The following is a 13,914-nucleotide window of genomic DNA, read 5'->3' on the forward strand; positions in this document are numbered from 1 at the left end:
ACCTTAGGAGTCTGACCAGAATTGGGTCTTAGGGGGTGTCATAGGGTAACTTACTCTGTGTCTCAGCTTAAGTTTCATTCTCTGTGAAAATGGAATGTTACTCCTTTCATTGGGTTTTGGTGAAGATTATTTGTATATAAAGCATCTGGCAGTGCCTGGGATATAGTAAGTGTTCAATACATGTCTGCTATTTAAGAATATATTTAGAAGTGTGAGATGAGCAATTTGATTATGTTTTTTAAAATTTTGTCAATGTTTGAAAGTTTGTAGGATTGCCAGTAATTAAGCGTGTGATATGGGAATGTTTGCAGACTTTAAATGAATGCCTTTTACAACCTAGTAGATGCCTCGTTCTGTTTTCATAGGTCCCTCCAGAAATTGGCTTCAAAAGAAGAATCTTCTAGTATGGTAAGCTGTTTTCAAAGTTCTGTGAAGAACATCATGTTCTTCTCAATGAGTAATTTTGTACTTTTTAATTTTACTTTCTGAAAAACTAATAGTAGTGATGTTATTGTTTGTATTTGCTTGTGTTTTTTTTTTTGTTTTAATTTTAATAGAGTGACAGTAAATTACAGAGCCGGAGACATTTGTCGGCCAAGGAAAGAAGGTAAACATATTTGTGTTATCTAACTGAAAAGCATATAATTTTTTTTCTTAACGACAGTTCAGTTATGACAGATCACTTGGCTATTCCAAAGACTTCCCTTATTAAAATTACCAAGATTTAGCATAAACCTTGTTTAGTTCTTAATATTCAGCTCTCATAGGTTTTTCTGTTTTAGAGCCCTGATCTGTCACTACAATCAGTTATATAGGTAAAGTAACGTGAGTGAGACCCTTTGTTACATAAATATATGCAATAGCGATTGCAGTGCATTAAATTGACTGGTTCTAGGATAATATTGACAGGAATACTTGAAAATAACTAGGAAAGTTTTATTTAATAAAAAGACTTTTTTTCTTTTCTTTTTTTTTTTTTTAACATAGCAGGCCTCGGAAGGCAAATAGAAAGGGGGAAGCAGAAGGAAAGAAACAACTATAGGGTAAAAGAAAAAAACCCACTATAGGGCTAAAAGAAAAGAAAAGAAAAGAAAAAGGCTATACAGCTAGTAAAGCACTCTAGAGACCCTAGGGTGGAGTGGACGATAGGCCTTTTTGTTTTACGAAGGTAGTCATGAAACAGTTTCAGTGATCTCTCTGAGGACATGGCACTATGCTAGATACTGAGTATACAAAGAGGTAAAATATAAAATGTGTGCCTTCGAGAAGTTTTTGAGTCCTGGATCAGGAAAGAGCCATATGGTAGGGATACAGTAGTTCAGGGGTAAGAAATTGCTATGAGTTCAGGTGTTTTGGGAAATACCATCATAAGTATACCTTAAAGATGTGTTAGAACTTATTTAGGTAAATGAAGGTAGGATGGTCAGAGATTCAGAAGAAAATAAGCATGAACAGAACAGGGCACGGAATTGGAAATATTACACATAGTGCTTTGGGGAAATGATAGACTGAGGTGAAAGGAGCAAAAAGTTCATGTTTGTGAACTGGTAGATGGTAAGATTGGCAAAGTGAATTTGGACCAAAAGTGGAGAAGTTATTAGAATGATAAATTAAGGATTTTTGGACTTTCTCCTGAAAGTGATGAGCACTTTTGGGAGACTTTAAATGGGAATGTGATATAGGTAGGAAGACTAGAAGTTCACATAGAGCAGATTACGGGGAAACACTGGAGGAAGGTCTAGGTAGGAAGTGATGAGGACCTGGACTAGACAGTGGCAGTGGGGATAAAAAGATTGCACATGAAAAATAGCATAGTAATAGAATTTCCCCTTCCTCCTTAATCTGCATATTTTTATCCATTATTTATTCAACTAACCTGGCAACAGATATTTTATTGAATATTTAAGATCGGTCAAGGCTATGCTAACAAGACTGCAGATCCCAGTGCCTGGTCATTAAGGTGTGGAGGGACTGAATGTGGCTACTGAGTAAGGATAAGTAAAGGGTGTAATGGTGTATTAAGCCTGGCTGACAGAATGATAAATCCATGAACAAAAAATTTTCAACTTTTTCCAGTGTGATGATTTGTGCTTCTTTTATAGTGTAGCCTGGTGGTTATGAAGTTAAGCAGGAGCCATGATCTTTTACATATTGTACATGTTCTCCTTCCCCTGTACTATTTTAAGGCACTAAAGATTTGAAATTCAAAGAATTAGATGTTCCCATTTCATTTATGTTTAGGGAAATGAAGAAGAAAAAGCTTCCAAGTGACTCAGGGGATTTAGAAGTGATAGAGGTAAAGGACAAAGAAAAAGAAAATGCTCTACACATTGAAACTCATCAGAACACAAGCAAAAGTGTCCCAGCTGTGCAGCCAATGAAGCGAGGACAAAAGGTAATAAAACTTGGGAGTAAACTGTTAAACTTAGTACTCCTTGGCTCACAAATGAAGTTATGAGGCTCTTAATTTTTTTAAAGTTTAAGCGAAACAAAAGATGTAGGCAAAAAAATAATCCTATGTGAGTTTCTTTGAAAATTAGTTAAAAAGAGACAAGGTTTGGGGAACATGGAGATCACTGTTCTATGTTCCTTGAAGATCATCTAGATACAAGCTCTCATTTTATGTAGAAGAAGAATTAGAAGATTGTGATTTGCTAGTGACACTCTGCTAGTAACAGCTGGTGCTGGTCGTTAGTGATATTTAGTGATACTTGTTTTTTTCAAATATTAATGAGATTTTGGTTAGAGGTCCTATATTTCTTATTAAAGGTGGATAATGAAGGAAGAGGTAGTAGATACAGAATATACTTTAAAAAATGCTGTAGCAGTGTAAAAAGAGGAAATTGTGAGCTAATATGTATCCATTTATCACTATAAAAATTAAATTCCTTTGAAATCTTAATAAAGGTCATGTTTTATGATTTTCCCTCCATCCATAGTGGTCACAATTTCCTGGATTTTTTTTCCAGTGGACCTCAATAAAATAAAAGGACATGCTGAGCATATGGAAGAGAAGAATATAATTCTCCTCATATTAATAGGTACATTCAGGGGCACCTGGGTGGCTCAGTCGGTTAAGCCACTGACTCTCAATTTGGCTCAGGTCATGATCTCATGGTTTGTGAGTTCGAGCTCACATTGGGTTCTGCACTATGACAGCGTGGAGACTGCTTGGGATACTATCTCCCTCTCTCTTTGCCTACCGTGCATGCTCTCTCAAAGTAAATAAACTTGTACATTCAACATGAGTTTAATCACAATTGAGATTTTAACTTACTTGATAAAATAATTCTAAAGTTCATTTCAAAGAGTAAATATTAGAGAGTTGCTAAGGAAATCTTGAAAAAGAAGATTGAGGAGGGATTTCCTTACTAGGTAGTAAAACATTTCATGTTAGAACTATTAAAACAGTATGGTATTAACATAGAAAAAGCCAAATACAAAAAGTGAAACTGAATAAAATCTAGACATAAGACATTAACTGTAATTTTTAAACATTTAGTATGTGATAAAATACTATTACAGATTATTGGGGAAAGTATCAAATACTCAAAATTAGTGGTTAGTCATGTTAAAAAAAAATGATTCCAGGTGACAAAAAGAACCATTTATAAAATGGAAAGACCAATGGCAAATGTGAAAAAAAAAAAGTGATAAAAGGAAATTCCACCCATCAAATTAATAGAAAATGTGTATTCAGTCATTCAGTAAATGTTTGAGTGCACACCATGGGAATTCCCATCAAGAGTCCTAACAATGTATTGACCCTTTGACTCAGCAATTCTACCTTTAGGAATTTATCCTAAAAAAATCATGTGCATGCACTAGCATAAGAATATTCATCAGGTTGATATTTGTAATTGCAAAAAACAAACCGAAAATTGAAAAAAATCTTAAATGCCCAACAACATAAAATAGCATGGTGCTTTCATACAATGAAATATTCTGCAGATAAAGTTCCAAGGCAAATCCTGAGGATCTTTATTAAAAGACATTGAAGTTTTAGATAATTTTGTGGAGAACTTTCATCTTTACCACATTGAGTTTGCCTGTCCTTGAATGTGACTATAGTCTTGTAAGAATATTTTATAGTCTTCAGTAAAGATATATTTTCCCATAGAGTTTTATACATCTTATCTGTTCCTGCTTATAATTTTTCTTACTTTTTGTTAATGGTATATTTTTAAAACTTTCACTTCCTATCATTACTGGTTTGTGGGGAGAGGATTTTCTTACATTGATTTAGTATTAGGTAATCTTACTGTACATTTTAGTATTCCATTTGTAGGCAGCATTAGTGTCTCCAAATAATGGCTTTTCTTCTAATCCTAATATCTATTACTTCTGTTTTTTGCATTGGCTCAAACATTAGTACAGTGTTGCATAGAAATAATAATAGTGTGTATCTTTGTTAATTATACATTAAAGGGACTGTTGCTAAGATTTTTATCATTGTGGGATGTTTCCTGGGAGTTGTTGGTTGGTAGATAGCCTTTATGAAGGGTTATTTTTAATATTAAATTTATTGAATGCCTTTTCTGCATTTTTCTTTTACTTCCTTATGCTTTTTCTTCCCTTAGTTAATGTGGTAAATTACTTAAGAAAATCGATTAAATTGGCCTCTGATTTTTCATACTGCCCTTGGGGTTTGGCTATCTAGGTTATACCAGTTTCATAAAATAAGTTTGGAAGGTTTTCCTTTTTCTGCTCTCTAGAACTTTGTATAAAATGGAGATCGTTCCTTGAAATGTGATAGATAGTGTTTGCTTATAACTGGACCTGGTATTTTGGCAGTTTGTGGGTCGGTTTTTAAGTATAGTAAAACTTTGGTTTGTGAGTATTATCGGTTCTGGAAACATGCTTGTTATCCAAAGCACTTGGTAATCAGGAAATTTGTGATCATGTGACATTCGGTGTCACGTAATACTCGTGTTGCAAGACATCGCTCATTTATCAAGTTAAAATTTATTAGAAATGTTTGCTTGTCTTGTGGAACACATGCAGAACAGGTTACTTGCAATGCAAGGTTTTACTTTTACTTTGTACCAGCTACCCTGCTAGGTACTGCACATTCAGTGGTAAACAAGAAAGACCAAATTTCTGCCTTCGTTATACAAAATACCAATTTTGGGAAGAAGTCACGTACACGAAGATCATATCGTTCATCCCCCTCTCTTGGTTTCTGTACTTTACTTTTGGCTCTTTACTTTTTTAATTTACATCCAAATTTGTTAGCATATAGTGCGACAATGATTTCAGGAGTAGATTCCTTAGTGCCCCTTATCCATTTAGCCCACCCCCCCTCAACAACCCGTCCAGTAACCCTCAGTTTGTTCTCTATATTTATGAGTCTCTTCTGTTTTGTCCCCCCTCCTTGTTTTTATATTTGTTTCCCTTCCCATATGTTCATCTGTTTTGTCTCTTAAAGTCCTCAGATGAGTGAAGTCATAGATTTTTGTCTTTCTCTGACTAATTTCACTTAGCATAATACCCTCCAGTTCCATCCACATAGTTGCAAATGGCAAGACTTCATTCTTTTTGATTGCTGAGTAATACTCCATTGTGTGTGTGTGTGTGTGTGTGTGTGTGTGTGTGTGTGTGTGTATACATCTTCTTTATCCATTCATCTTCTTTATCCATTCATCCATCGATGGACATTTGGGCTCTTTCCATACTTTGGCTATTGTTGATAGTGCTGCTATAAACATGGGGGTGCAGGTGTCCCTTCGAAACAGCACACCTGTATCCCTTGGATAAATGCCTACTAGTGCAATTGCTGGGTCATAGGGTAGTTCTATTTTTAGTTTTTTGAGGAACCTCCATACTGTTTTCCAGAGAGGCTGCACCAGTAACTTGTTCTGTGAGTGTTTCACAAGAGCAGCACACATTTCTAATAAATTTTAGCTAATGATAAACGAGCAATATCTTGGAATACGAGTAGTATGTGATGCTGGATCACAATGGAGCCAATGGTTCTTGAAATTCACTTTGATATACAAGTGCTTAGACATTAAAAAAAAAGGAGGTGGGGTGCACCTGGGTGGCTCAGTTGGCCAAGTGGCCTTCTTCGGCTCAGGTCACGATCCCATGGTCTGAGTTCAAGCCCTGTGTCGGGCTCTGTGATGACAGCTCAGACCCTGGAGCCTGCTTTGGATTCTGTGTGTCTCTCTCTCTGCCCCTCCCTGCTTGCACTCTGTCTCTCTCTCAAAAATAAATAAAACATTAAAACAAAAAATATACAAGTGCTTAGGACTATAAGCATGTATATGGAACAGATTATGCTCTGAAACCAAAGTTGTACTGTATATGCTAATTAAATTTTCTCCAGTGATGATAGGTCCATTCAGTTTTGTTTCTTCAAAGTTGAGTTTCCTAACTTCTGTTTTCCAAACTGTTCTTTTCATTGGGTTTTCCATTTCTTGGTTCAGTTTCATGATAATATTGTTCATTTTACTGTCAGGTTAAAAAGAAATTTTTTTTTAATGCTTTTACTTTTTTTGAGAGAGAGTGCAAGTGGGGGAGGGGCAGAGAGAGAGGGAGACACAGAATCTGAAGCAGGCTCCAGGCTCCAAGCTGTCAGCACAGAGCCACGAACCGTGAGATCATGACCTGAGCTGAAGTCGGACAATCAATAGACTGAGCCATCCAGGCGCCCCTTTCAGGGTTGTTTTTGTTTTTGTTTTTGAGGCATAATGTACATATAGTAAAATGCACAAATCTAGACTGTTTAGATCAGTGAATTTTTAAACACACATGTATCTGTGAAGCCACCATCATGTGATATTTAAATGTTTCCAGTACTCACTCTTCCAGAAAGCCCACACTTGCGCCTAATTAGTATTCCCACCAAAAAAAAAAAATCTTAATCGCTGTTGTGTATAGCTAAGAGTTGAATGCTGATTTATAGCATTCATGTTGTTTTCTGGAGTACTTCACCAGTTTCCTCTCAAGCAGAATATCCGAATTATAATTGTTCTGCATTGTAACATTTGATATCATCAGGGGTCTTTTGGTCATTCAAGCATGTATATACCACAGTCTTCTTCTGGCTTTAATTTGTATGACCCTGAATACTAATGATATTGAACACTTTTTCATGTTTATTAGACATCGGTCCTCTTTTTGAAGTGCCCAGTTGTAAAAATTAGGTTGTCCAGCTTTGTCATTAATGTATATGAGTTCTTTGAAATTCTGAATATAGGTCTTTTCTTGGATGTATAGGTTAGACATACTTTTCAGGCTTCCTTTTTTTATTTTTTTATTTTAGAGAGGGAGCTCTTGAGCTGGAGAGAGAGGGGCAGAGGGAGAAACAGAATCCCAAGCAGGCTCCATGCTCATCAAGGGCCCCAACACAGGGCTTGATTCCATGACCCTGGGATCATGACCCAAGCCAAAATTGAGTGTCAGATGCTCAGCTCACTGAGCCACCAGGCACCCTCAGTCTTGCTTTTTTTTCATGTGTTTTTGATGAGCAGCATCTGTTAATTTTAATGAAATCTGAATCATCAATCTTTTATAGTTTTTTGTGTCCTGTTTAAAGAAATCTGTAAAATTTGTAAAGATTTTACAAGATTTATAAGATCTTGTAAAATTTGTATTTGGGCCCCAGCTAAGATTAATAAAGACAAAAATAAAATCTTTGCAGGTGAGGCCTAGATGTCTGTTTTTAAAAATTACTAGACAAAAAAAAATTACTAGGTGATTTGGAAGTGTAGCCCAGGTAAAAGGTAAAGATTAAAGCCAGTTTGTTGAGAAAATTCAAAGCCTTAAGTGCCTTGCCTTTATCCAGACTAGCTTTGCTGCCTTGTTTCCTGTTCTTCCTCTATATGTATATCCTGACTCCAACCAAATGCAATAACTTGCTGTTAGTATACTGTCCTGTTTTTACCTTATAATCCTGCTTTTTATATAATCCCTGATACTATAAAATTTACTTAAGACTTTCAAGTTTTACTTTATTTCTTCCCCACAGTTCTTGCTTAAGCTGAAAGAAATTTCTTTCTCTGAAGTATCTTAGGAATAATGTTTGCATTTAGAATATGTTGTATTAATTTATCCTTGCTCTTATATGTATTTTTTTCTACCAGATGGTAAACTCCTTGAGGCTGAGGACTATGGTTTATCCATCTTCTTAGCCTCCATGTTGTTTATTATAATGGTACCTTGCTTGGTAACCATTTCTGACAGAGAATAGGAGCACCTTTTTTTTTTTTTTTAAATTTTTTTTTATTTTTGAGAGAGAGAGAGAGAGAGACAGAGCTCAAGAAGGGAAGGGCCAGAGAGAGAGGGAGACACAGAATCCGAAGCAGGCTCCAGGCTCCGAGCTGTCAGCACAGAGCCCGATGTGGGGCTCGAACTCACAGACTACAAGATCATGACCTGAGCCGAAGTCGGACGCTCAACCGACTGAGCCACCCAGGTGCCCCAGGAGCACCTTTTCTTTACAAACATTTGTTGACATTTTTTAACTGAAGTTTTCCAAGTAAAATCTTTTGATTTTGTAGAGTAAAATGAAAAAAATGAAGGAAAAATACAAAGACCAAGATGAAGAAGAACGTGAACTCATCATGAAATTGCTGGGGGTAAGTAACATCTAAAAGTCTTTTCTTCCTTTGTTTTTTAAGGAGCATCCAGACCACGGCCTATCATATGGTAGGATTCAATACATTTTTGTTAAAATATAGACAGTATTGGCACAAAAACAGACACCCGGATCAATGGAACAGAATGGAGAACCCAGAAATGGATCCACAAACGTATGGCCAACTAATCTTTGACAAAGCAGGAAAGAATATCCAGTGGAATAAAGACAGTCTCTTCAGCAACTGGTGCTGGGAAAACTGGACAGCGACATGCAGAAGAATGAACCTGGACCACTTTCTTACACCATACACAAAAATAAACTCAAAATGGATGGAAGACCTAAATGTAAAGCAGGAAGCCATCAATCCTCGAGGAGAAAGCAGGCAAAAACCTCTTTGATCTTGGCCTCAGCAACTTCTTACTCAACATGTCTCCAGAGGCAAGAGAAACAAAAGCAAAGATGAAATACTGGGACCTCATCAAAATAAAAAGCTTTTGCACAGAGAAGGAAACAATCAGCAAAACTAAAGGCAACCGACGGAATGGGAGAAGATATTTGCAAATGACATATCAGATAAAGGTTTAGGATCCAAAATCTGTAAAGAACTTTTCAAACTCAACACCCAAAAAACAAATAATCCAGTGAAGAAATGGGCAAAAGACATGAATAGACACTTCTCCGAAGAAGACATCCAGATGGCCAACTGACACATGAAAACATGCTCAACATCACTCATCTTAAGGGAAATACAAATCAAAACCACAATGAGATACCACCTTACACCTGTCAGAATGGCTAAAATGAACAACTCAGGCAACAACAGATGTTGGCAAGAATGCGGAGAAAGAAGATTTCTTTTGCACTGCTGGTGGGAATGCAAGCTGGTGCAGCCACTCTGGAAAACAGTATGGAGGTTCTTCAAAAAATTAAAAATAGAACTACCCTAGGACCCAGCAATTGCACTACTAGGCATTTATCCATGGGATACAGGTATGGTTTTTCGAAGGGACACATGCACCCCAATGTTTATAGCAGCACTATCAACAATAGCCCAAGTATGGAAAGAGCCCAAATGTCCATCAATGGATGAATGGATAAAGATGTGGTATATATATATACAATGGAGTCTTACCTGGCAATCAAAAGAATGAAATCTTGCCATTTGCAACTATGGATGGAACTAGAGGGTATTAGGCTAAGCGAAATTACAGAAAGACATATCATATGATGACTTCAGTCGTATGAGGACTTTAAGATACAAAACATATTAACAGAAGGGAAGGAAAAATAATATAAAAACAGGGAGGGGGACAAAACATAATAGACTCAAATCTGGAGAACAGAGGGTTACTGGAGTGTTTGTGGGGGGTGGGGGTGGGCTAAATGGGTAAGGGGCATTAAGGAATCTACTCCTGAAATCATTGTTGCACTGTATGCTAACTTGGGTGTAAATTAAACAAATAAAAAACTTTTAAAATATTGACAATATTGAACATACTTACATTATCTTTATGAATTAAAGTCTGCAGGTTCAAACAAAGAAGAAAAGGGGAAGAAGGGGAAGAAAGGAAAAACAAAGGATGAACCTGTGAAGAAACAGCCCCAGAAACCTAGAGGTGGACAAAGGGCTTCAGACAGCATAAAGAAAGAAACTCCCTCCCTTGAGGTTGTAACTCCAGAGTTACAAGACTTGGCTGTAGATGATCCACATGATGACAAGGTAAGGCTACCACACATATGTGGGCTTTTGCTTCATTAATTAGGGTCACTAACCACTTCAGGTTCCCAAAATATGAGGCTTACAAGTGCTAAAACCAGGACAAGTGGTAACTTTATCCTTAATGGAAAAGTCATTTTAGAAATACAACCTAAAAGACTACATTTCCAGGATGTAAGCGTAAAAATGGTCATGTTCATAGGTAAGTAGTTTATCACAAGCCTTTAGAAAAGAATTGTATGGAGAGGCTTTGATTCTAGTGGGAACTTTGTTAAAATAAGACAAATAATTGGGATTATCTTGAAGAGTAGGAATAAATTTGCGCTACTCTAGATTTTTCTATGAGAGTATATGCTGTATTATCTTACATAATGTTGAAACTGCCAAGTGCTCTGGTTGAAAAACCAGTTAGAAGTTAACTTTTTTCCAGTTAAGATGGTTGCCTGAGATCTTGAAATCTTGAGCAAATGATTTTATAAAATTGGAAAAAATTTCACTTAGCCTGTATTTTATTTATTGCAGTTAAAGCTTTGGTTAGAATGGTTTGCTCTGTTCAGTGCAGATAATGCTTACAGGGATTCTAAATGTGTTACTGTTTTTTTCCTCTGGACAATGTTACTGTTTAGTGATGTTATAACTCAGTTTGATCCTCAGATTTTTTTACACTGTTCTCATATTTGTAATTCTGTAAACTGTAAACTCATAAATATTGGGGTGTAATCATACATAAAAAATCTATTTGGAGATAATCTAAGCAAAGCAAAACAAAATTAAACTTACCTTTTTCTTTTATATTTACCTATTGTGTGTGTGTGTGAGAGAGAGTCTCAAGCAAGCTCCATACAGCACAGAGCCCGATGTGGGGCTCAAGCTCACAGTTGGTGAGATCATGACCTGAGCCAAAATCAAGAGTCAGACGCTTAACCAACTTGAGACACACAGGCGCCCCTAAGCTTACCTTAATAGTGAAAAATTCTTAGAACTGTTTAAAGACTAAAAAATAAAAGTTCTGTTCCCTAGGATTCTCCATTTCCTTTTGGCAAACACCAGATTTAGTTGTAATTTTAAATTGGCATTTTACGTTTTACTGTTTTAGCATGTACTCCAAATGAAAGTCCTTAAAAAAAAAAAACAACACTTCAGAGAACAATCCTTTTTCTCTTTGAATTGCATTGTTCTCTAAAATATTAGATGCACAGGGGCACCTGGGTGGCTTAGTCAGTTAAGCGTCCGACTTCACGTCATGATCTCTCGGTCCGTGAGTTCGAGCCCCACATTGGGCTCTGTGCTGACAGTTCACAGCCTGGAGCCTGTTTCAGATTCTGTGTCTCCCTCTCTCTGACCCTCCCCCGTTCATGCTCTGTCTCTGTCTCAAAAATAAAAATAAATGTTAAAAAAAATAATAAAATATTAGATGCACAAATTAATTCACTAGAGTTTTGTGACACTGAAGAATACATTCTTGGGGTCCATAACCTGTTGGTTCAATGTGACAGTCTTGCTATATTAATATTTTTTTCTCCTCATAGTTTTTAATCATGTGGAATTTCAATTTAAGTTATAGCTGACTTTTAAAATTTTATGTTTGGAGCAGGAAGAGCAAGATCTGGATCAACAGGGTAATGAGGTATGATTTTTGTGTTGGGGTCTCTACAGTGACACACAATGACTACAGTCTAGTTCCCAAAACATTTGACACACAGTTTCTAACTAATTAAAACTTTAGTGTATGTGCTGCCGAAGCAAGCACTAATTAAAACTTTAAAAGCTAAGACAAGATCACAGGCTCTGGAGTCCAACATTCTGGGTTTAAATCCTAACTTTGCTACATATAATTGCAACCTTGAGCCATTGTTTTTTGTGCTTCTGTTTCCTCATCTGAAGAGTGGGGATAATTGTCCTTACCAGGAGAGAGTTGTTTTGAAAATACACATGAAGCATTTAGAGAAGTCCATGGCACATAGTAAACACTACTTGAACACCAAGCATCTTGTCTAAGGTTATTCATGTTGCTAAATAAATACGGCTCATCTTATAGGCAGCCCACCAAAGAGCAACTCTAAGAAGGCTAGAAGATTCTTCCTTAAGTACAGGCAAAAGTGTCCAGGGGCGGAGGGGAGTGGGGAATGGGGACAGAAAAATCCCCGTGGTCAGGAACTACTGGTCTAGCCAAAGTATCAGTCTCATTTCCATGCAATGAATTTAAATCTATTTGTGGTCATTATTATACATTATTTTTAATCCATAGCAGTTTTCTGCAATGTACTGTTATCCAACAAGTTTTTTCTCCTTTTTCCCTTGTATGTATTTACAAGTGCCATTTTGAAAATCATGTGAGAATTATGCTATGGAAAAAATTTTTAGTGAAGAATAGAAATATAAATACCATTTGGTCTTAAGACTGAAGGTCTATCGAGGGAAGGGTGGGGGAAAAAGATCAGAAAAAGATAAAAATGATAAAAATATGAGTTGAAATATTAGAGTTTTCCTTTTTCTAGGACTGGTATGCATTTTATAATTGTTTTTCTTTTCCCTTTTAGGAAAATCTCTTTGACTCTTTGACAGGGCAGCCACATCCTGAAGATGTATTACTATTTGCCATCCCAATTTGTGCCCCTTACTCCACCATGACAAACTATAAGTAAGTCGTCTTTAGTTTACTCAAAATAGCTGACATAATGGTTATGAATTGTTTTGAAATTTCTATTTAGTAATACATGTAATTCCTTCTTAAAGATACAAAGTGAAACTTACTCCTGGAGTTCAGAAAAAGGGAAAAGGTATTTAAAATCTTTATATGAATGATTTTGATCGCTTCTTCTCTGCACAGAAGTAGATTCTTCTATTTTCTATTTACAGCTGCAAAAACAGCCTTGAATAGTTTCATGCATTCCAAAGAAGCAACAGCAAGAGAAAAAGACTTATTTCGCAGTGTAAAGGTAAAGTATTCCTCCAGAAGTCTGGAGATGGGTGGTGCAATTAAAAATGTTAGCAGTTATACTTTTCTACTTTTGGTTCTTTGTTTAATACATGCCAAGCTGCAGCTCGTTTTGGTAGAAAATGCTGTCTTACTAGAAGAAGTAAAATATCATTTCAGTTGGAAATTTTGGAAATGCCTTTCTTTTGACAGCAGAGGGCACATAATTATCATAAAAGAAACATGACTACCATATAGCATGTGAAGATATTCAGCAATTCTCTTTTTTTAGGACACGGATTTATCAAGAAATATTCCTGGCAAAGTCAAAGTGTCTGCACCCAATCTTCTGAATGTAAAAAGAAAATAGCTGAAATGAAACCCTAAAATATTTGAGAAGAGCCAATTTTATAGCCTTTTGGAAGTTCAGAGATGAAAACACACCATGTCACAAGACTTCCGCATTTAAAAATGAACTAAACATTGCCTTGCTATATTCGCCAAAAGGACTTACTGTTTTTTTTCCAGTTTTATAGAGAGGAAACGCGGATAGGATTTCCTAAAATATTTGTGGACAGTTAAATGCTAATTGTATACATCTGCAGTTATTCTCCCACGTTTTCTTAAAATTTGGGAGGTTAATACTAAGTTTTCATTTCATGTTGTACAGAAACTGGAGTGAAGTGGCTCAGTTGC

The 13,914-nt window shown here is 36.2% G+C and overlaps 1 protein-coding gene across 3 annotated transcripts in view; it reads left to right on the forward strand.

Annotated features, from left to right (window-relative positions):
* NEMF (nuclear export mediator factor) overlaps positions 1-13,724 on the forward strand; it is a 53,574-nt gene extending 39,850 nt beyond the window's left edge. For 2 of the 3 annotated variants that reach the window (XM_047079708.1, XM_047079710.1), the window contains 10 exons: positions 366-408; positions 558-607; positions 2,242-2,395; positions 8,505-8,582; positions 10,107-10,304; positions 11,893-11,928; positions 12,842-12,942; positions 13,038-13,081; positions 13,161-13,240; positions 13,511-13,724. In XM_047079708.1, the coding sequence (XP_046935664.1) occupies positions 366-408; positions 558-607; positions 2,242-2,395; positions 8,505-8,582; positions 10,107-10,304; positions 11,893-11,928; positions 12,842-12,942; positions 13,038-13,081; positions 13,161-13,240; positions 13,511-13,588 (862 nt within the window). In that variant the 3' untranslated portion in view covers positions 13,589-13,724. The remainder of the gene's footprint in view (positions 1-365; positions 409-557; positions 608-2,241; positions 2,396-8,504; positions 8,583-10,106; positions 10,305-11,892; positions 11,929-12,841; positions 12,943-13,037; positions 13,082-13,160; positions 13,241-13,510) is intronic. The other variant, XM_047079709.1, reaches the window with a different exon arrangement.
* The last annotated feature ends 190 nt before the right edge of the window (positions 13,725-13,914 follow it).

Source organism: Lynx rufus, unplaced genomic scaffold, assembly GCF_022079265.1.
Source record: "Lynx rufus isolate CCGP_SWC_20201006 ecotype Redwood Valley unplaced genomic scaffold, mLynRuf1.p SCAF_17, whole genome shotgun sequence".
NCBI classification, from domain to species: domain Eukaryota; kingdom Metazoa; phylum Chordata; class Mammalia; order Carnivora; family Felidae; genus Lynx; species Lynx rufus.